General features: G+C 34.1%; 4 protein-coding genes across 5 annotated transcripts; 3 read left to right on the top strand and 1 right to left on the bottom strand.

The window, feature by feature from the left end:
- The first annotated feature begins 5,452 nt into the window (after window positions 1-5,452).
- LOC123918670 (probable WRKY transcription factor 2) lies at window positions 5,453-10,985 on the top strand. Of its 2 annotated transcripts, XM_045970788.1 has the most exons (6): window positions 5,453-5,806; window positions 6,793-7,222; window positions 7,860-8,048; window positions 8,841-9,622; window positions 9,731-9,886; window positions 10,243-10,985. In XM_045970788.1, exons 2-6 carry the CDS (start codon window positions 6,821-6,823, stop codon window positions 10,805-10,807), a joined length of 2,094 nt encoding a protein of 697 aa, XP_045826744.1. In that variant the 5' UTR covers window positions 5,453-5,806; window positions 6,793-6,820; the 3' UTR covers window positions 10,808-10,985. The 2 variants fall into 2 exon arrangements, with proteins under 2 accessions (XP_045826744.1, XP_045826743.1); XM_045970787.1 differs by having other exon boundaries at window positions 5,513-5,806; window positions 8,841-9,886.
- A 5,904-nt stretch (window positions 10,986-16,889) lies between these two features.
- LOC123918671 (probable CCR4-associated factor 1 homolog 9) lies at window positions 16,890-17,925 on the top strand. The gene has a single exon (XM_045970789.1). The coding sequence runs from the start codon at window positions 17,031-17,033 to the stop codon at window positions 17,856-17,858; it is 828 nt and encodes a 275-aa protein (XP_045826745.1). The 5' UTR covers window positions 16,890-17,030; the 3' UTR covers window positions 17,859-17,925.
- Window positions 17,926-18,083: 158 nt separating this feature from the next.
- LOC123915406 (UDP-glycosyltransferase 88F5-like) lies at window positions 18,084-19,297 on the bottom strand (the record flags this gene model as incomplete). The annotated part of the gene is made up of 2 exons (XM_045966523.1): window positions 18,084-18,350; window positions 18,682-19,297. Coding segments are annotated over 2 exons (702 nt in total), but the record flags the coding sequence as incomplete, so codon positions are not given.
- A 1,492-nt stretch (window positions 19,298-20,789) lies between these two features.
- LOC123915405 (probable WRKY transcription factor 2) lies at window positions 20,790-22,031 on the top strand. The gene is made up of 2 exons (XM_045966522.1): window positions 20,790-20,950; window positions 21,458-22,031. The coding sequence occupies exons 1-2, from the start codon at window positions 20,817-20,819 to the stop codon at window positions 22,029-22,031; spliced, it is 708 nt and encodes a 235-aa protein (XP_045822478.1). The 5' UTR covers window positions 20,790-20,816.
- The last annotated feature ends 364 nt before the right edge of the window (window positions 22,032-22,395 follow it).

Raw genomic sequence — 22,395 nt, 5'->3', positions numbered from 1 at the left:
TCATATACGTAATTTAATTATCGTGTCTCATATATTATTGTCTAAAAAAATAGTTTTGATTCTCTAAGAACTCATGGTGTGTGGGAGGCACCTGGTGATGGATCAGTCAAAATTAATACTAATAGCGATGATATGATGCAGTTACTAACTATGGTGGTTGTATTTGTATACCATAGTCCATAGTGCGGCTTTGTGGTGGAGTTGTTCGTAATCTAGCAGGAATTATGGGAGAGTTTTATTTTTGGATTTTCATCTAATCTCAAAACGCTTGCTCCATCATTTTAGACGAGGGAACAATCAAAGAATCATCGACTTTGGTTTAAGAATAACTTTACAAGTGATTTGAGCACCACACTTTTATCCAAAATCTTACACCTCACACTTGTCATGACATTTTCTCCCTCAAGTGTGAGTCAATTCATTCCTTCAAGCGGAAGCTTTCACATACACTTGTACTTGTACAGTCGTTGCTCTGCTCAACTGGACACACCGCTAAACCGCTTAACCACCTTTATTGGGAATACTTTCGATACAAGGAGCCGGTTGAACCATTCGTCCCATATTGACTCTGATGTCATTGTTGGGTCACAAGGGGGCAACCAGAGGATTGTCCACATTAGGTTCAGAATAACTTTACAAGTGAGTTGAACACCACACTTTTACCCAAATCTTAAGCTGTTAGGTTTTTGAGTCATCTCACTTGTAAAGTGTTATAACCTTCACTTTTCTATACAATGTAAAACTTAACTCACCTGACAATTGTCACAATACTTTGAACATTTCACATAGGTCTAAGCTAGCACTAGTTTATGGTTTGAAGAGGGCGATAGTTTTGTCAAAAAAAAGAGGGCATAGTTGAATCAAATTTGCAAGAAGCAATTTAGCTAACAGTGATAAAGGGTGTATGTAGAGGACATTTGTGTGTTGGAATTTAACAAATAAGCCATCAATTAATAGATACAAATTATATCGTATCTACAATAATCAAGATAGATCATAGATCATGAACCGTCTGCCTTATATATGATTGGTTAGGATTGGAGAGAAGATGAAGAATATGGGAGTTGTTGCTCTCTTCCTGATGTGTTTTACGTAAAGATTATTCTGACCTAATTAATAAGATGATCAGATCATATAACCACCAATAGAGGAAGAGATCTTTCAACAGACTAACCAAACATATTGACTCAAAACCTATTACGAGTCATAAAGCTCAATACAATATTCATCATATATTAATTTAAATTTAGTCCAATAACAATTTAATAATTGATATAACATAATATATTTTAATCTAATTAATTAATGTTATCCATAAAATTCAAAATTATATATGTTCTCACATATATAGTTTCTCAAATTTTTGGGTTGCTTGCCGAACTTTCTGAGTTTGAGTTGAGATGCTTTTGCTAAGTTTGAGTTGAGTAAATTTGAGGGCCTTAGAAATTTCTTCGTAGTTCATGACTTTACCTCTTATATGCTATGTTAGCTTATAACTTTATAAGAACTTTGTCACTTACTCTATAATTTCTTAGTTTTCTCTATTAAAAAAAGATTAATATTTTTCATTTATTATGATTAAAATATTACTACAATAAAAAGCATAAATAACTAATAAAAAAAGAAACTAAGACTCGACAAAAACAAAAACTAAGTTATCATTTTCAATTTTTTCAAAACAAATATTATTTTCAGGAGTTAGGAGACATCTTAAATTTCTACAATCTATTGTTTTTCTTCATTATAAATTTTTTAACGGGAGTTAGGACATCTCAAATTTCTGTATCCATTGTTTTTCTTCATTATTAATTTTTTAAAATGTTTTATAATCTATAAAAAAATTAAAAATTTGTACTCATTTAATTTCATACTTTTATGATTATCTTTTAAAAATTATAAAACCGAAAAAAATTGAGATAATCCTAATTAACCTCATTTTCGGTGCCACATTAGCAAAAAAGATATATTATTTTCTCTCAATTTTTTACTGTATAAAAATAGTAGGCACGTGTTTATTTATTTATTGAAGGCACGTGTGTTTATTTTTATGCATAAAAGAAACATGTTATAAGTAACAACTTATAAATACTTGATTAGAAATGCCTCAAGATGGAGCTAGTAGTTTTTAATGAACCTTTAATTTAGTTTAGCTAACAAACATTACCCAAATTAGAGACAAGTAGTGGTCACTAATGAGTGGAAAACTAATTATGTATTAGTACTTCATTTGATTTGATGCGAATTAGATGGAAAAAGGAATAAGAATTGGTGGTCACCAGCTCTTGCACTTACATTTTAGGATTATTCCAAGTGTTTGGCAGCCACCCATATTGTCATTTCTCCTTAATTTTCTACATGTTTGGTTCAATTTTTATAGTTGATTTAAAAAGTGTAGAATTTATTTGGATTTAAGTAATTTGAGTCTCTTAAACAGTTCATTAGAGAAGAATTTATTCATTTCACATATTTTTTTACAGAGATTATTTATTTATTTATTTATTTTTGGTCAGATAGCCTAGTAACTAAAAATTTCACCTTAAGGTGGATGTTCGGGGTTCAAATCTCAGCTCTTACACATAATAGACAATATCACTTACCAACTGAGTTAAGCTCGTGTGAACTGATAGAGAATATTTATTATTATATGACGTTAAAATTTTGTACCCACACCCTTTGATCATTATTATAAGGTAAAAAATATTATTAGCTTTATTGAAAAACTCATATATACACTTTGCGAAAAAAATTGATATATACACAATAACTCCAAATTTTTTTTTGGGAAAGTAATATTTGCCTCTAAAATTGATTATATCATGAACTAAAATTTATTTTTGATTTTACCTTCAACTTGTGGCAGACTGGCAGAAAAGAAAAATACATGTATCCATTTTAGGTTCATGTTTCGAAATTAATATTGTGAATCTTCATTTTATGAAGAAAAAAAAAATTTAAGTTGAATTTTTTGGCCCCTTCATTTTCTAATTGTCAAATATTTTTTGGCCCCTTCATATGTATTTGTAAACTATTTTTACACATCTATCTAATTAAATTTCTTTGATAAAATTTGAGAAGAGGATTTCATATGTATTTGTGTCATATTTTTATATATCTATCTAATCAAATTTAACAATTATATCACTAAGCCACTGGGTTGGTCTTGTAGTATTGATTTGAGACCTGAGAATATGTGTTCCTCCTTAAAGTCTCAGTTTTGATTCTTTCTAGTGTCAATTTGGGTGATCTAATTTAGCTTATTAAGAAAAACAATTACATCACTTTATATATTTGTTTCTAAAATATATATTCGGTATAAAATAATGTGATTAATTATCTCTTGAAATGATAAGACTCTTTTATAAAAAAATAATTTTTTTTTTTAATAACTAGGTTATTTTAAAAAAAAAAATAGGCGTAAATTTATAAGAATCATGCATATATCATGTTTGTGCCCATACAGACCTTCACCGTTGTAGTATTTTCCCACAGCTTTTCATTGTTATCAATCTGAGCCATTGAATACACAGTTAAATAATTTTATTTGTTGACTCATATCAGAGTAGCAGAAAATATATTACCCATAAGCCTAATAAGTAAATAGTTTAATTGTTGTGATTTAGGTACAGTTTATAATTACTAATACATAAATTTAAAAAGACAAAGGTTTGTTTTAAGACTCGATATCCGATTTAACGACCAAGGAGGGACATAAATTTTACCGTTCACTAATAGGGTTCAAAGAAAACTAAAACTTTGTTTTGTATGACCGACCCAATATGAAAAATGACATTGAAAATATTTGAATATAAGATCTTGGAAGGAACACATTTCGGTGTCCCAAATCTTTGTAAGATTGTTGTTCTCATATTAGTCGGTCTTTGAATCAGATACCAAATTTTTTAAAAAAAAAACACAAACTCTCCTATTATACATATAAAATTTGGTTTACTCAAAATTTGTTTAAATAAGTTAAAATTAAAGTCGAATTCTTTCGAACAATTTATTTTAAGAGAAACTTATTAAACACTTAACTCTGGTATATAAATGAGATAAGTTAGATTTTTTTTACCATAAGTTAGATTTTAGAACTCACTTGGAGTGATGACAGACTTCAAAACTTAAAAAACTCTTAAAAGGTATTTATATGTCATTTATCATGGGAGGTTATTATAATTATAATAAGATTAAGATACATAAGAATTTGCTCCTGTAATGTAATGTAAGATCCAAGATCCTGTTTGTAGATCCTAATCCTATCCAACAACACGGTTACTCATTTCATACAACAAACTGATGACTTCAAGGCCAGCTGTGGTTATTGCAGTATGTGACAAAAATAGGTACCAACTCCTAAAATTGGTGTGCAAACAAAACACTAACAAATCAACATCATTTTAAATTCTAAAAAATACTCAAAACAAAATCTATCCTACTAATAGAAAAGTTTAAAAAACAGAATTTTCCAACTGTTGTACTCTTTGTAGATAATAATAATAAATTTCTACATATACGTGTCATTTCGTTTATCTATAAAAAAAATAATAATTCAAAATTAGTTAGTAAATAAATTACTGACACTTGTTTGTCAAAACAAAATAAAATTATAGATACTTGTTTTTTACTATTTTCATAGGTTTCTTTTATTGGAATTAATTATTCTTGATTAATACATGGTAGTAGATTTAAATGTGAGTATTTAATCTCTCGGTTAAGATTTGAACATTAATCATATTTTTTATTTTAAAACTCAACTCAACTAACAATGTCCATATTGTTAGGTTTAACATTTTTACTTAATTCGAATCCAAGATCTCACAGTTATATGTGAATTTCTGATCATACTTACCACTTCGTGTAACAAATAATTTTTTGTTTTGTATTTCTTTAGTACTCCTTATTGTCACATTCACGATTGAACTCGAGTAATTTTGAATAGTTCAAATTTAGCTAAAATTTATCAACCACTTGAATCAAATTGCTTAGTTAAAACCTTAACTATGTACACCCAAGAACGCTTAGAAAAATTGGCGCAATGAGTTCGATTTATGTACTGGGGTTAGAGTGAGTTTGCCACTTATTCAAGTCACACAAAACTCGAGAGATTAATATCTGCAAATTGCACACAGACGATATCCAATATTTTTTTTTAAAATTAGCTATGTAATTAACTCATAATGCAAACAAAAAGAAAAGTAAATGAGTTAGATTGTGTGTGATAAAAGATTTATAGTAGATAGGAAGAAGCAAGAAGAGGTGAGATTATGTTTCAAAGATTCCATTGATATTTAAGGTCCACCACCATTTCACAATCATCTCTCTTTTCTCTTCCACCTTCCCCACAAAGTCCTTCCTTCCTTTTGCTTTAATAATAGTAGTGATAATTTATTAATATTTCATAAATTTAAAATATGTCATCATTAATATAATAATATTATTTTATTAAAAAAATAAAAAAAGAAAAAAATAAATTTTTTTTCATTTCTTTTTGTATCTATTCTCCTTCTTCCTTCTTTTTCTCCTTCAACCAAGAGAAACAAAACAACACAACACAACATTCATTCAATTCATTCATTGATATAATAAAAAAAACTGTCACAAAGTTAAGAAAGAGAAAAAAAAAAGATGATTCATTCTATTTGTTGTCAAGATTAACACAAAAGGAGATAGACCCAGATACATATTTGGGTCGGGTTCGGGTTCCTCGGATCCGATTCTTTTGTTCTAGTGCTGCTGGTGGTGGTTGAGCTCCCTTCTGTGTCATTCTTTCATGTTAAATTTTTCATCTTGACAATTCATCATTTTCTAGGTAAGCTCATTCATCATTTCTGTTTCTGTTCATGTTTGATTATGATTTTTTTTATGTTGTTTGTTTTTGTTTGATGATTTTAATGTTTTTGTAACAATGTTGTTTGTTGTTGTTGCATTATGTGAATTGGGTTTGCTTTTTGTTTGATTTAAGGTTCTGTTTGTTCAATTTTTTGTTTTTTTATCATTTCCTTGTTGCAATAAACAAAAAAAAAATGTTTTTTTTTTCTTCTTCTTTGTTTTGTTTAATGATGATGATTTTGGGAATTTTATTTTATTAATCAAATGAGAAATGGGGAAATGATTCTGGGAAATTGTCAAATGAGAAATGGGGAAATGATTTTGGGAAATTGTCAAATAAGAAATGGGGAAATGATTTTGGGAAATTGTCAAATGAGAAATGGGGAAATGATTTTGGAAAATTGTCAAATGAGCAATGGGGTTATAAATTTATGATTTTTTTATTATTATGGCTGAAAGCAAAAGCATTGTCTTATGATTCATTTTAGCTGTTTGTTGAGGTTGTCTTTTATCACTGGATCTATGATGTTAATGGCGCACTATAGCACCCCTATAGCATAACGGTGACCCCCCTCTCCGCTACGCTAGAGGGCCGTAAACCACTATTTACAGAAGCGGCCATAGCGGTCGCGAATATTGGGTGAATAGCGACGTGGTAGCAGTTCCGTAGTGCTTAATCAAACCTATTTTTTGAAATTATTTCATTATGTTAGGGGTATTTTGGTCCTCTTTGCACCCCTTTGCGTGCCCTAATTTCTCAAAATCACATGATAAATGTCCATTGCGCCGTTTCCTTTTTCAAGTTTGTCGCTTTGCTATGTACCTTTTTTATTCCCTTTGCATCTGTTTATGAACAATTTTTTTTTTTTTTTATTTTGCTGGCATGTCATTATTTTATGTAATTATTTTGGGTCATTTTTGGAATTTTGAAAACAAATTTTGATAAGAAAAATTGGATCTTTGCAGGTTAGGTGTTTAATTAAGTGAGGTTTGAATGGCTGGGATTGATGAAAATCTTGCACTTAATGGTGATTGGGGTCTTCCTAGTCCAAGTCCAAGGACCCTGTTTTCTAGAATGTTAGAAGAAGAAAACAATGTAATAAGACCAAATTCAGAACATTCTGGAAATGGTAGGACTGAGGCACAAGATGGTGATTCCGGTACACAATTGAGCGACATGAGTTATCCGACCGAGCAAAAATCGAGTTCGCGGGGTGGCCTTGTTGATAGAATTGCTGCTAGAACTGGATTTAATGCTCCAAGGCTGAATACAGAAAGCATTAGATCTACTGAACTTTCACTCAATTCTGAGATTCAGTCTCCTTATTTAACTATACCGCCTGGTCTTAGTCCTACTACACTTTTAGATTCTCCTGTGTTCCTTGTGAATTCATTGGTGAGTTCTTCTATGTTCGAATGATTGAAAAGATACATTTGTGTTATGGCCTGTTTATTTGTATATCAATTTTGTCGTTTATTCTCTAAAGTTGTTTTTGTTAGATCCTAGATGAAGCATTATTGCTCATGATGCATACATTTCATAGAATAGACAATAATATGTAGGGCTAAGGTTTTATTGCAGTTGTGGTGACGGCTGTGGCCACGTCATAATCCTAGATATTGTCGAGAGAATCACAATTAAGTGTTGCTGACGCAATGTAAATCGACATGATTTAATTCATGGCCACCGAGACATACAAAACCATGATGTCGCAGCCCAGATCGTGGGCGCCGACCTATTTTTTAAAACCCTATGCATGCTGCGCAATTAATTCTTTTATGTAATCTTAGTGTTGCAATTGGATAATCTATAGTCAATTCTTCAATTTGAACAATGGTTTTATTAGGTGAGTTTGAGTTTTTCTGTGACTTTTTCTTATTTAACTTCTGAAACTTCATGCTTGTACTTTAGATATTTTTTGGTCTTTTCTGCTATAGGCAACAATAGTGGTGAATCTGATGTAGTAAACTGAAACATGATTCTATTGAAATTGTTATTCCTTCTACTGAATTGTGAATCTGTTTAATGTCAGGCACAACCATCTCCAACAACAGGAAAGTTTCCATTTGTTTCAAACGGCAACATCCGCTGCACAGAATTATCATCCGATGTTCAAGAAAAATCTAAGCAGAATGGCTTTAATGATATCTATGCATCATCCTTTGCTTTCAAGCCTGCAACTGATTCGGGGCCCTCTTTTTATCATGGTGCTGGTAGAAATGTAAGCACATTCCGATTTATTGATTTATTTACAATTGTAGGTTTGGATTCTGTTATTGAATAAATCATCAATTTAGTCTTTAAACGACCATTCTCTCCAGTTTAGTCCCTAAAGTATATGAAAATCGGTCAATTTAGTCCATAACATCTTAATAGCAAGGACTAAATTGACGAATTTTCTATACTTTAGGAACTACTTATTAGTTATTATATTTATGTAGTTTAGAAACTAAATTAAACAGGGTGTGATAGTTTATTCTTCTTTTATTTGTTGAAAAAAATACATGGTAGTATCGGTTATTTATGTGCACAATCAAGTTATTGCAGTTATGTATCAGTGTTCTCAAACATCGGCCATGGTAGCGCCTGATGGATATTGGTAGTGAATATCGGATATCAGTGTTCCCAAATATCTTTTATTTGTGAAGGATAGCGGTGCCACGATGCCATACTCAGATATGGAAGCGCCACATGTTGGCTGGTATGGCGGGTTTTTGGCTCTCCGCCATGGTCCGCCGTTGACAACACTTATGTATATTGTAAACAATTAAAGTTTACATATGTTCTAATACACATAGTACATGACTTGTATTTAATTGATAGCCATGTCTAGGCAGTGATATATCATCATATATAGAAGCATGTTTAGATTGAAGGTGGTAGCAGAATCATGACGTGCTACCGTAATTTTGACAAAATCTACAGTGGAATTTCATCAAACTCTCTGTGATTCCAAATATGCACTAGATTTATATATATTTTTGTGGTCATTTAGTCTTCCTTCAATTTGCAGATAAATCCAACAACATTTTCTCAGCAATCCCTTCATGGTATTGAAGCTTCAGTTCAATCTCAAAGAGTTGATCCAGTCAAAGTTCAAACTGAGAACAAAAGTAGCCTCCATCTTAAGGCAGAGTTCTCCAACTCTCCACCTCAAAAAGACAATTCTCCACCAATGGAAGAGCAAGCAGATGAAGAGGGAGAACAAAGAGTCAACGTTGACTCTTTGGTTGCTGGTACTCCATCAGAAGACGGATATAATTGGAGAAAATATGGCCAAAAGCAAGTTAAGGGTAGCGAGTATCCTCGAAGTTACTATAAGTGTACTCATTCAAATTGCCCGGTTAAAAAGAAAGTAGAACGTTCTCATGAGGGCCATATAACGGAGATAATCTATAAGGGGGCACATAACCACCCGAAACCTCCTCCAAGTCGCCGGGCAGGCATAGGGCCCACTAACTCCCATGCTGACATGCAAGGGGACAATCCTGAACATGGTGAACCACAGGGTGGTGGCGACGGTGATCGCGGCTGGGCTAATTTACAAAAGGGAAATATAGCTGGAGCTGGTAATTGGAAGCCTGACAACCTTGAAGCGACATCATCTCTCAACCCCGAGTACGGTAACCAGTCTACCAATCTGCAAACTCAAAATGGTACTGCTCACTTTGATTCAGGAGATGCAGTGGATGGCTCATCTACGTTTTCTAACGAAGGGGAAGATGATCAAGCTACTAATGGTAGTGTATCGTTAGCTTACGATGTGGAAGGAGATGAATCAGAGTCTAAAAGAAGGTACTTCATACTTGTCATTGCTGCTGCCGCAGTTTCTTTTCTTTCGTTTTTTTTTTGTGTGAAACATATTATTGGTTCGCATTCAAAATCCACAATTGATTTTCTCAGGAAACTGGAATCATATGCCGAAATGAGTGGAGCTACTAGAGCCATTCGTGAGCCTAGAGTTGTTGTGCAGACTACCAGCGAAGTAGATATCCTTGATGATGGTTATCGATGGCGCAAATATGGGCAAAAAGTTGTCAAAGGAAATCCCAACCCAAGGTGGTCATTCTCCTCTTATCAATTCCAATTGTTATATTTCTCTTTTCACATTCACACACGTGCACAGTCCAATCAATATGTGCATGCACATAAGCTAAAAAATATATATACTCTGTTATTTTATAGTTTAATAAATTGTTATTTTTGAAGGAATAATTTGTTCCTTTTACTATGATATCCTCAACTATTTATTATCGTATTTTACTTTATTTAATTAACACGTGAAACTCTGGTGAGACTCTAGGTAGTTCAACTAGTTTAAGCTAAAGGTAAAATAAATTGAAGGAGTTAAAGGACTAACATAACTAATATACTAGTTTATGTTGATAGCTGATTGTTTCTGTTTTGCGGTGCAGGAGTTACTACAAGTGCACCAATGCAGGGTGCACTGTAAGGAAGCATGTGGAGAGAGCATCACATGACCTTAAGTCTGTGATCACCACATATGAGGGAAAACACAATCACGACGTCCCTGCTGCTCGTTCTAGCAGTCATGTCAATGCGAACGCTTCTAACGCAGGTCAAGGGCAAGCTTCTGGTCTTCTTCAAAACCATGTTCATAGAAATGAACCATCTCAAATTCACAATGGCATTGGAAGGCCTTCATTTGGCTCATTCAACCTACCCGGAAGACAGCAGCTAGGTCACCCGCACGGCTTCTCCTTTGGCATGAATCAACACCTGTCGAACCTTGCAATGTCGGGATTAGGCTCTTCTTCGCAAGCAAAGTTTCCTGTAATGCCTATGAATCCATTCATGGCGCAACAACAACGTCCCGCAAATGAAATGGGGTTCATGTTACCAAAGGGAGAACCAAATGTGGATGCTAATCCTGAACGCAGCGGCCTTAACATGCATAATGGTTCGTCATCAATGTATCAAGATATTATGAATCACATGCCGCTTGGACCTCACATGTAAAATTTTATTCTCTTTTATATTTTTCAAAAGCAAACTGATATTTTACATTTCATGATTTACATATATATACACATATGTAATGATCAGACATACATAGGTGGACTTCACATTAGTCTTATTGTAATGTGTTACATTATTCTTCACATATCAGTTAATTTTGAGTTTGATATGACAGATATTTTCAGTGTTTAAGAAATGTTGATTGTTCTTGTTGAAAAATTGCTTCAACAAGAAAAGGAGTTCTTGTTTGAAAAAAATGCAAACTTGATTTAGTCCTTAGGAAAAACAAGTCTACAATAGTCTATTAGAACTGCTAACTTATTAGTCCCTAACAAACATTCAAACAATCCATGACAGAGGGACTAATGTGTCATGATTTTGTATTTCTAAATGGCAATTTTTGGATTTCTTTTACTGAGGAACAGAACTGGATTCTACATTTTTTTTCTAAAAGGTTAAAATGATTTTTTACACTAAAATAAATTATAGCAGAAGTTATTTTAGTTAAATCATTCATTGGTCAAAAGGGGTCATGAGGTTTTAATTAGTCTTTATTGTGTTTGAGCTTCTGTATTGGGTAGAATGGTCGACCATGAACCAATCGTTAGTTGGTTCAGTGGTGATTGACGCTGAACTTGGTAGGCAGGACCGCGGTTCGATCTCCCGCAACTGCGATCGGGAGGGGGCTGGAACCACTTGATGTCAGAACTGACCCTCAAACTAGATTAAACTGGTGGTGAAAACAAGAAAAGAAAAGAAAAGAATGGCCGACCATGAATATAAAGTTTAATTGAGATTAATGTTACCTGATAGATATTAAATTTGTGTATTTGTTGTTTTCTTCTCTTGCTTTGCATATAGTAAAAACAATTACTTTATCCTGTCCAGAAGTCTTAGTTCAACCGGCAATACCGATATTGTTAGATTGGATATCTTCATCCGGGTTCTAATCTTGGACCTTGCAGTCGTGTGAGTTTTAGTGAAGTTTATTACTCCGTCTATAGACTCAAAAACCAATCTTCACTCACAAACCAATCTTCTTCCCTTTGCTCGACCGCAACAGCGACCTTCAGGTCCTCCGCCATTACATTCCTATATTAACATGCTGCTCCGCTTACAATGGCCATGCAATCGTTGGCTCTCCGGCAACTCAGCACCTCCACTTCATGGTCCAAAGCAACAAACTTTTGAGATCCAGAAAACAAACCGTCTTCAACGGCTTTAACCGCCATAACTTCCAATTCACGAAAAGTATTCACCAGAATTCCCTTTGCCATCGAAAGATGCTAAAAAAAAATACAGCATATCTCCTAATAAGCAAGATCTTGCGTATCAAGAACTAGGGGTGTACGTGGGCCGGATTGGGTTGAGTTTGACCAAAACCAAAACCCGAACCACATAGGATACTCCAGATTGGGTCGAGGAAAATAACCACCCGTTATAACATTGGGCCGGGTTGGGTAAATCCACTAATTTCCGGGTTGGATTGGGTTGGGTAGTGGGTTACCCAAATTATTTTTCTATTTTTTTATATTAAATATTTAAATGTCGAATCATCGTATTTTTTCTTAAAAATAACTGAACCATATTATTTTCTTGAAAAATAGTGTAACTTTTTTCACTATAAAAAATAATCACATATTTTTCGTGTAAACCCACTAATTTACGGGTTAAATAGTTTGCTACCCAAATAATTTTTTTTGCTTTTTTTAATATCAAATGATTAAATGATGAATTATAATATATATTCATGAAAATTATTCAAGTTTTTCTTTTTATTTTTTAAATAGTGCGATAAATTATCATATTTGTTTATAAAAATTATTCAATCTTTCTATTTTCTTAAAAAATAGTATAACTTATTTTCAATATAAAAAATATTTAATGATCAAATGGAAAAATCTTTAGTATTTTCATAAAAAATATTTCAAAAAACATAGCACTAGTGGGTAAGTGGGTTTTTTGGGTTGGGTCCGGTTTTACCCGTAACCCAATTTTTTTTATGGGTTTTTCATTTTTGAAATCCATACCCACCCACTTGCCCGACCCAACCCACTTTTTTGGGTTGGATTGGGTGGGTTTGACCGGGTCAACCGGATTTGCCCGACCCATGTACACCCCTATCAAGAACTGCTCCCGACATCAACTCAGCCTTCAATGCTTAATTTCATGGCACCAGAATTTCAAACTCCAACCATATCTTTAAACGTTTCACTATAAAACCTTTAGATAGTGAAAACATAGGAATAATGTATCAATAAGAGTGTCTTTGGATGGGGCATTCTAGAAATTTAAGCGATATTAAATACTAGGCAATTCAATTGATTCAATTGAATTCTCTTGATTTTTAAATTCCATTGTTTAGATAAAGTGGTGAAATTCCATCAATTGTAAAATTCTTTGTTTGGGTAATGTAATTGAATTTCATTCGTTTAATTTTATTTATCTTAAAAAAATCGACCCTAAACCCAAAAAATCGGCCGAAAAACATAAAATCGGCCAAAAACCCTAAAATTGACCGTAAGCTAGACTCGAACCCTAAAATCGACAGGAAACCCTATAATCAATTTTAGGTTTTTCGGCCGATTTTCGGGTTTATAGTAGATTTTTGGGTTTTCGGTCGATTTTTTGGTTTACAGTCGATTTTATGGTTTTTGTCCGCTTTTAAGTTTTCGGCCGGTTTTTTGGGTTTTCGGCCAATCTTATGGTTTATAGTCGATTTTAGGGGTTTTGGCCGATTATAGGTTTTTCGGCCGATTTTTTGGGTTTTCGGCTGATTTTAGGTTTTTCCGACCGATTATTTTGGTTTTCGGCCGATTTTATGGTGTATATTCTTTTTTAGGGTTTTGGTCGATTTTAGGTTTTTTGACTGATTTTAGGTTTTTCCGGCCGATTTTTTCGGTTTTCAGCCGATTTTAGGGTGTTAGGTTGTTTGGCAGATTTTTCGGCCAATTTTTTGGGTTTAGGGTCGAGTTTAGGTTTTTCGGCAGATTTTTTGGATTTTCATATGATTTTATGGTATATAGTTGATTTTAGGGTTTTCGGCCGATTTTAGGTTTTTCTGGCCGATTTTTGGGTTTATAGTAGATTTTTGGGTTTTCGGCCGATATTTTTGGTTATAGTCGATTTTATGGTTTTTGGCTGATTTTTTGGGTTTTCGGCCAATTTTATTGTTTATAGTCGTTTTAGGGTTTTTGGCCGATTTAAGATATTTGGCCAATTTTTTGGGTTTAGGGTCGATTTTAGATTTTTCTACTGATTTTCGGGTTATAGTCGGGTTTAGAGTCAATTTTAGGATTTTCGGCCGATTTTAGGATTTTTGACCAATTTCAGAGCTCCGCCGTTGAATTTTTTTAAAATACAGTTTTTCTGTTTTTTTTATTAAATCATTTAAAAATTCAATTTTTTTTTCAAAAATTCACTTTCATAAAAAAAAAAATTAAGAAATCTATTGTACAAAGATGAATTAATAGTAGTAATTCACTCAATTTCATTTGAGAAAACCGTACAATTAATAAATGAGATAATCTATCAAAAACTAAAAATAAATGAGATAATCCTTTTTTTTGTACTAATAAATGAGAAAATACTATCAAACGTTTATGTTGATGGCTGATTGTTTCTGTTTTACATGCAGGAGTTACTACAACTGAACCAATGCAGGGTGCACTGTAAGGAAGCATGTGGAGCGAGCATCACATGACCTTAAATCTGTGATCACTACATACGAGGGAAAGCACAATCACGATGTCCCTGCTGCTCGTTCTAGCAGTCATGTCAATGCGAACGCTTCTAACGCAGGTCAAGGGCAAGCTTCTGGTCTTCTTCAAAACCATGTTCATAGAAATGAACCATCTCAAATTCACAATGGCATTGGAAGGCCTTCATTTGGCTCATTCAACCTACCTGGAAGACAGCAGCTGGCTGACCTGGGTCACCCGCACGGCTTCTCCTTTGGCATGGATCAACACTTGTCGAACCTTGCAATGTCGGGATTAGGCTCTTCTTCGCAAGCAAAGTTTCCTGTAATGCCTATGAATCGATTCATGGCGCAACAACAGTGGACCACAAATGAAATGGGGTTCATGTTACCAAAGGGAGAACCAAATGTGGATGCTAATCCTGAACGCAGCGGCCTTAACATGCATAATGGTTCGTCATCAATGTATCAAGATATTATGAATCACATGCCGCTTGGACCTCACATGTAAAATTTTATTCTCTTTTATATTTTTCAAAAGCAAACTGATATTTTACATTTCATGATTTACATATATATACAGAAAACACAAACCGTCTTCAACGGCTTTAACCGCCACAACTTCCAATTCACGAAATGTATTCACCACAATTCCCTTTGCCATTGAAAGATGCTAAAAAAATACAGCATATCTCCTATAAGCAAGATCTTTCGCATCAAGAATTGCTCCCGGCATCAACTCAGCATTCAATGCTTAATTTCCTGGCACTAGAATTTCAAACTCCAACCATATCTTTAAACGTTTCACTATAAAACGTTTAGAAAGTGAAAATATAGGAATAATGTATCCATAAGAGTGTGTTTGGATGGGGGATTCTAGAAATTTAAGGGATTTAAATACTAGGCAATTCAATTGAATTCCCTTGATTTTCAAATTCCATTGTTTGGATAAAGTGGTGAAATTCCATCAATTGTAAAAATCTTTTTTTGGGTAATGTAATTGAATTTCATTCGTTTAATTTTATTTATCTTAATAAAATTGACCCTAAACCCAAAAAATCGGCCAAAAAAAATAAAATCGGCCAAAAACCCTAAAATTGACTTTAAACTAGACTGGAACCCTAAAATCGACAGGAAACTCTATAATCAATTTTAGGGTTTTCGGCTGATTTTCGGGTTTTTAGTAGATTTTTGGGTTTTCTCTCGATTTTTTGGTTTATAGTCGATTTTATGGTTTTTGTCCGCTTTTTAGTTTTTCGGCCGATTTTTTGGGTTTTCGGCCGATATTATGGTTTATAGTCGATTTTAGGGGTTTTGGCCGATTTCAGGTTTTTCGGCCGATTTTTTGGGTTTTCGGCCGATTTTAGGTTTTTCCGACCGATTATTTCGGTTTTCGGCCGATTTTATGGTGTATATTCTTTTTTAGGGTTTTTGGTCGATTTTAGGATTTTCGGCTGATTTTAGGTTTTTCCGGCCGATTTTTTCGGTTTTCAGCCGATTTTAGGGTGTTAGGTTGTTTTTAGGGTTTTTGGCTGATTTTTCGGCCAATTTTTTGGGTTTAGGGTCGAGTTTAGGTTTTTCGGCAGATTTTTTGGATTTTCGTACGATTTTATGGTATATAGTTGATTTTAGGGTTTTTGGCTGATTTTAGGTTTTTCCGGCCGATTTTTGGGTTAATAGTAGATTTTTGGGTTTTCGGCTGATTTTTTTGGTTATAGTCGATTTTATGGTTTTTGGCTGATTTTTTCGGTTTTCGGCCAATTTTATTGTTTATAGTCGTTTTTAGGGTTTTTGGCCGATTTAAGATATTTGGTCAATTTTTTGGGTTTAGGGTCGATTTTAGATTTTTCTACTGATTTTTGGGTTCTAGTCGGGTTTAGAGTTGATTTTAGGATTTTTGGCCGATTTTAGGATTTTTGACCAATTTCAGAGTTCCGCCGTTGAATTTTTTTAAAATACAGTTTTTCTGTTTTTTTTTTTATTAAATCATTTAAAAATTCAATTTTTTTTTCAAAAATTCACTTTCCTAAAAAAAAATTAAGAAATCTATTGTACAAAGATGAATTAATAGTAGTAATTCACTCAATTTCATTTGAGAAAACCGTACAATTAATAAATGAAATAATCTATCAATAACTAAAAATAAATGAGATAATGCTTTTTTTTTGTACTAATAAATGAGAAAATACTTGTAAACAAAAAAAAATGATATATTACTTTATCAACAAGTAAAAAAAAGATATTAAATCTTTTTAAGATTCGCTAGTAGTTGTAATATATCAAATCTTTTTTTTATCATAAATGCTAAACTAAATCTTATCTTAGTATATATATAGCTAGAGCGAGGATAAATATTTGTTCAGTTCAGCTAATTCACTTGTTTTATATAGTTAGAGCGAGAGTCATGTATGCAATTTCTTTCGAATTCAAACATTAAACAACGTTCTCTCTCTCTTTCTTTTATATTTTCTTTTTCATTCAGAGTTGTATTAAGATCACACTTTGATCATCAAGAAATTTCAGATGACAACATTGAAGAAAGATTCGAAGCCGATCGTAATCCGTCGAGTTTGGGCATATAATGTCGAAGCTGAATTTGCTCTCATACATCGTTTTGTCGATAGGTATCGGTTTGTTTCGATGGACACAGAATTCCCCGGCGTCATTTATTCATCTAAAGTCGATCGCCGTCACATTCAACCTTCTGAGCTTTACAGTAACGTCAAGGCCAATGTTGATGCTCTCAAACTTATTCAGCTAGGTCTCACTTTCTCTGATGAAAATGGCAACCTACCTGATTTTGGAACCAGCAACTGCTTCATTTGGGAGTTTAATTTTCGTGATTTTGACGTCAACCGCGACCCCCACAACAAAGATTCCATTGATCTTCTCCGACGCCAAGGTATTGATTTCAACTGCAACGTCATTCACGGTGTAAATTCGTTCCACTTTTCTGAGTTGATGGCAAGGTCTGGGCTTGTCTGCAATGAAAGAGTGACGTGGGTGACATTTCACGGCACCTACGATTTTGCATATCTTGTGAAGATACTAACACGGAGTAATCTTCCGGATAGCTTGGAAGGCTTTTCGTGTGTGTTGAGATTCCTATTTGGAAGGAGTTTATATGATATGAAACACATGATCCGTTATTGCAATGGACTATATGGAGGTCTCGAATGTGTTGCTAGTACTCTTAAGGTTGGCCGAATCGCTGGAAAATCCCACCAAGCCGCGTCTGATAGTCTGCTAACGTGGCAGGCGTTTCAAAAGATGATACCCATATATTTCGGAAACAACGAAGCTACAAATCATGCTGGAATGATTTTCGGATTAGAAGTTACATCTCAGTAAAATGTAAAATCGAATATTGAACGATCAAATGTAAATTGCCATAGTTTTATTCTGTTTTTCTTATTTGAAATGAGTCTTTTATGATATGATATTTTTATCTCATAGTTATTCATATTACTATATTGTTCTGTACTGTCGCTATTTAAATATATGTTCCCGAAACCAAATGAAATCACTTATTATATGAATAACTAGTGCAAAATCACAATATAGGTCATGGACAACAAATCAATATTTTCAAAACAATGGTTTCCAAAGTAAAACATGCTTTTTTCACATTGTCTGCAACATAATTCCAGTAGTTTTGAACAAAAAGTAGACAAGGACAAAAGTGAAACAACCAAGGACCTAAAATGAATGAACTGGTATAATAATTGAGTGATAATACTAATGACAATGAAATTAGTTATAAGTGATTGATTTCATTCCATGTTTGAACCAAATTTGCCAGTGCTTTTGTCGATGACCCAAATTCTCCAAGTGCAACTTTCGCTATAATCACAAAGAATATAATAAGAATAGAACAAGAAGTGCTATAAGTTTAAATTACAGACAAACAAAAAGATTGCATGACCTAAAATGTATATTATAGATTCCATAGTAAGGCCACTGTCTACTTTCACTGCATTGAAAATAAACTGATTTTTAAATGGCCAAATTAGCAACACAAGTGTAAACAAAACCAACTTCTGTATAATATTTATTTTTGCACTGATAAATTTTATGAAGTGGTTATTACTTATTACACATCCAAGATTTGCGCGTGTAAGATACCTTGGTTTACCAAAAAAAATATACAAAAGCAGCGGTCAAGTGAACTTACCTGATTGTTGAGGGTCAGCAATCAATGGCCCAATGCAGTAAACGGGAGGCGGACTTCTTTTGATATCCAGAAAACACACGCCATCTTCAACAGCCTTAACCGCCACAACTTCCAATTCACGAAATGTATTCACCACGATTCCCTTCACCATTGAAAGTTGCTCACAGAAATACATCTCCCAATAAGCAGGATCTTCCCTATCAAGAACCGGTGTCGGCATCAACTCTGCTTTCAATGCTGAATTTCCTGGCATCAGAATCTCAACTCCCACCATTTCTTTTAATGACACCATTGTTTCGCGGTGAATTTTTGGAAAGTAGGAATACAGAGCCAAAGCAGAAGCTCCAGTAGTGAATAAATAGTAAACAGGAATTCCCATGGTGGAAGCTATTTCCATGGCAGAAGTGCAAAACATATCAATAATGAAGACTTTGATAACAGAGGTTTGAGTGAGTTGACAGAGTTTGGATTCAACATTGACAGCATTTCTTTTTATGAATAGGCATCCGGTTGTCGCTAAGCTTTGAGTGCTTGAGTGAGTGACAATGATGGAAGGGAAACGGTGGAAGATGATGGACGGGTGAGAAGATGAGACGCGGTTTATGTAAGAGTCAAAAGTTTAGAAACTGTTCTACAGAAGAGGAACAAAAGTTCAAAGCTTGCTTGGGAAACAAGAAAGAAGATAGCACTAGGATCAGCAAGAGGTCTTGCATTTCTTCATCATAGTTGCATACCTCATATTATCCATAGAGATATGAAGTCAAGCAATATTCTTCTTGGCGAAAATTTTGAGGCTAGAGTTTCGGATTTCGGTATGGCGAGATTGGTTAATGCTCTTGACACTCATCTCACAGTTAGCACACTTGCAGGTACACCAGGTTATGTACCACCTGAATACTATCAAAGTTATGTACCACATATATTTTGTTGGCGTTATAGACAGAATTCAGTTACTTGAAATTGGAGACAATTTTTTATCCTATGAACTTTTGTCACTCCATAGTCTACCTTATTTATGCTGATGCTGTCTTCAATATAACTTGTTTTCCATTTTCATTGGATTTCTTTTACTATATATCACAGTTTTGGTCACATGTGTTTTGGCGCATAATCAATCCTTAAAAAACTTCTGTGTTTTCTGTGTTACAAATAGGAATGACAAAATCGAGCTCGCGGGGTGGTCTTGTTGAAAGAATTGCTAGAACCGGATTTAATGCTCCAAGACTGAATACAGAAAGCATTAGATCTACTGAACTTTCACTCAATTCTGAGATTCAGTTTCCTTATTGGACTATACAGCCTGGTCTTAGTCCTACTACACTTTTAGATTCTCCTGTGTTCCTTGTGAATACATTGGTGAGTTCTTCTATGTTCTAATGATTGAGAAGATACATTAATGTTATGGCTTGTTTATTTGTATATCAATTTTGTTGTTTATTCTCTAAAGTTGTTTTTTATTAGATCCTAGATGAAGCATTATTGCTCATGATGCATACATTTCATAGAATAGACAACAATATGTAGGGCTAAGGTTTTATTGCAGTTGTGGTGACGTACAACTGTGGTCACGTCATAATCCTAGATATTGTCGAGAGAATCACAATTAAATGTTGCTGATGCAATGTAAATCGATGTGATTTAAATCATGGACGCCTAGACAGACAAAACCACGATGTTGGAGCCTAGATCGTGGCCGCCAACCTATTTTTTAAAACCCTAAGCATGCTGTGTAATTAATTCTTTTATGTAATCTTAGTGTTGCAATTGGATAATCTATAGTCAATTCTTCAATTTGAACAATGGTTTTATTAGGTGATTTTGAGTTTTTCTGTGACTTTTTCTTATTTAACTTCTGAAACTTCATGCTTATACCGGATGGCTCATATCTCTATCAGATGCAGTGGATGGCTCATCTACGTTTTCTAACGAATGGGAAGATGATAAAGCTACTAATGGTAGTGTATCGTTAGCTTACGATGTGGAAGGAGATGAATCAGAGTCTACAAGAAGGTACTTCATACTTGTCATTGCTGCTGCCGCAGTTTCTTTTTTTTTTTTTTTGTGTGAAACGTATTATTGGTTCACATTCAAAATCCACAAATGATTTTCTCAGGAAACTGGAATCATATGCCGAAATGAGTGGAGCTACTAGAGCCATTCGTGAGCCTAGAGTTGTTGTGCAGACTACCAGCGAAGTAGATATCCTTGATGATGGTTATCGGTGGCGCAAATATGGGCAAAAAGTTGTCAAAGGAAATCCCAACCCAAGGTGGTCATTCTCCTCTTATCAATTCCAAATGTTATGTTTCACATTCACAGATGTTCACAGTCGACAGTTCAATATGTTCATGCACATATATAAGCTAAAAAAATATATACTCCCTCTGTTGTTTTATAGTTGTTGTTTTAGGTGTTATTTACACATACCAAGAAAATTAATAAATTGTTACTTTTTATGGAATACTAATTTGTTACTTTTACTATGATATCCTTGACTATTTATTATCTTATTTTCCTTTATTTAATTAACACATGAAACTCTGGTGAGACACTACGTAGCTCAACTAGTTTAAGCTAAAGGTTAAAGAAATTGAAGGAGTTAAAGGGCCAGGTTCAAATCCTGGTGAAGAAGAAAATAACATAACCACTAATATACACACTTAACATTTTCCTACCAAAAATAAAAACACATGAAACTGTGTCCAGACCTGCATTGCAACAAGGATTACTGCTACTAGTTTATGTTGATGGCTGATTGTTTCTGTTTTACATGCAGGAGTTACTACAACTGCACCAAAGCAGGGTGCACTGTAAGGAAGCATATGGAGCGAGCATCACATGACCTTAAATCTGTGATCACTACATACGAGGGAAAGCACAATCACGATGTCCCTGCTGCTCGTTCTAGCAGTCATGTCAATGCGAACGCTTCTAACGCAGGTCAAGGGCAAGCTTCTGGTCTTCTTCAAAACCATGTTCATAGAAATGAACCATCTCAAATTCACAATGGCATTGGAAGGCCTTCATTTGGCTCATTCAACCTACCTGGAAGACAGCAGCTGGCTGACCTGGGTCACCCGCACGGCTTCTCCTTTGGCATGGATCAACACTTGTCGAACCTTGCAATGTCGGGGCTAGGCTCTTCTTCGCAAGCGAAGTTTCCTGTAATGCCTATGAATCGATTCATGGCGCAACAACAAAACCCCACAAATGAAATGGGGTTCATGTTACCAAAGGGAGAACCAAATGTGGATGCTAATCCTGAACGCAGCGGCCTTAACATGCATAATGGTTCGTCATCAATGTATCAAGATATTATGAATCACATGCCGCTTGGACCTCACATGTAAAATTTTATTCTCTTTTATATTTTTCAAAAGCAAACTGATATTTTACATTTCATGATTTACATATATATACAGAAAACACAAACCGTCTTCAACGGCTTTAGCCGCCACAACTTCCAATTCACGAAATGTATTCCCCACAATTCCCTTTGCCATTGAAAGATGCTAAAAAAAATACAGCATATCTCCTATAAGCAAGATCTTGCGTATCAAGAATTGCTCTCGGCATCAACTCAGCCTTCAATGATTAATTTCGTGGCACCAGAATTTCAAACTCCAACCATATCTTTAAACGTTTCACTATAAAACCTTTAGATAGTGAAAACATAGGAATAATGTATCCATAAGAGTGTCTTTGGATGGGGCA

Source organism: Trifolium pratense, linkage group LG3 (genome assembly GCF_020283565.1).
Source record: "Trifolium pratense cultivar HEN17-A07 linkage group LG3, ARS_RC_1.1, whole genome shotgun sequence".
NCBI classification, from domain to species: domain Eukaryota; kingdom Viridiplantae; phylum Streptophyta; class Magnoliopsida; order Fabales; family Fabaceae; genus Trifolium; species Trifolium pratense.
Note: the sequence above shows the minus strand (reverse complement) of the source record. Positions and strands in the feature narration are given on the sequence as shown.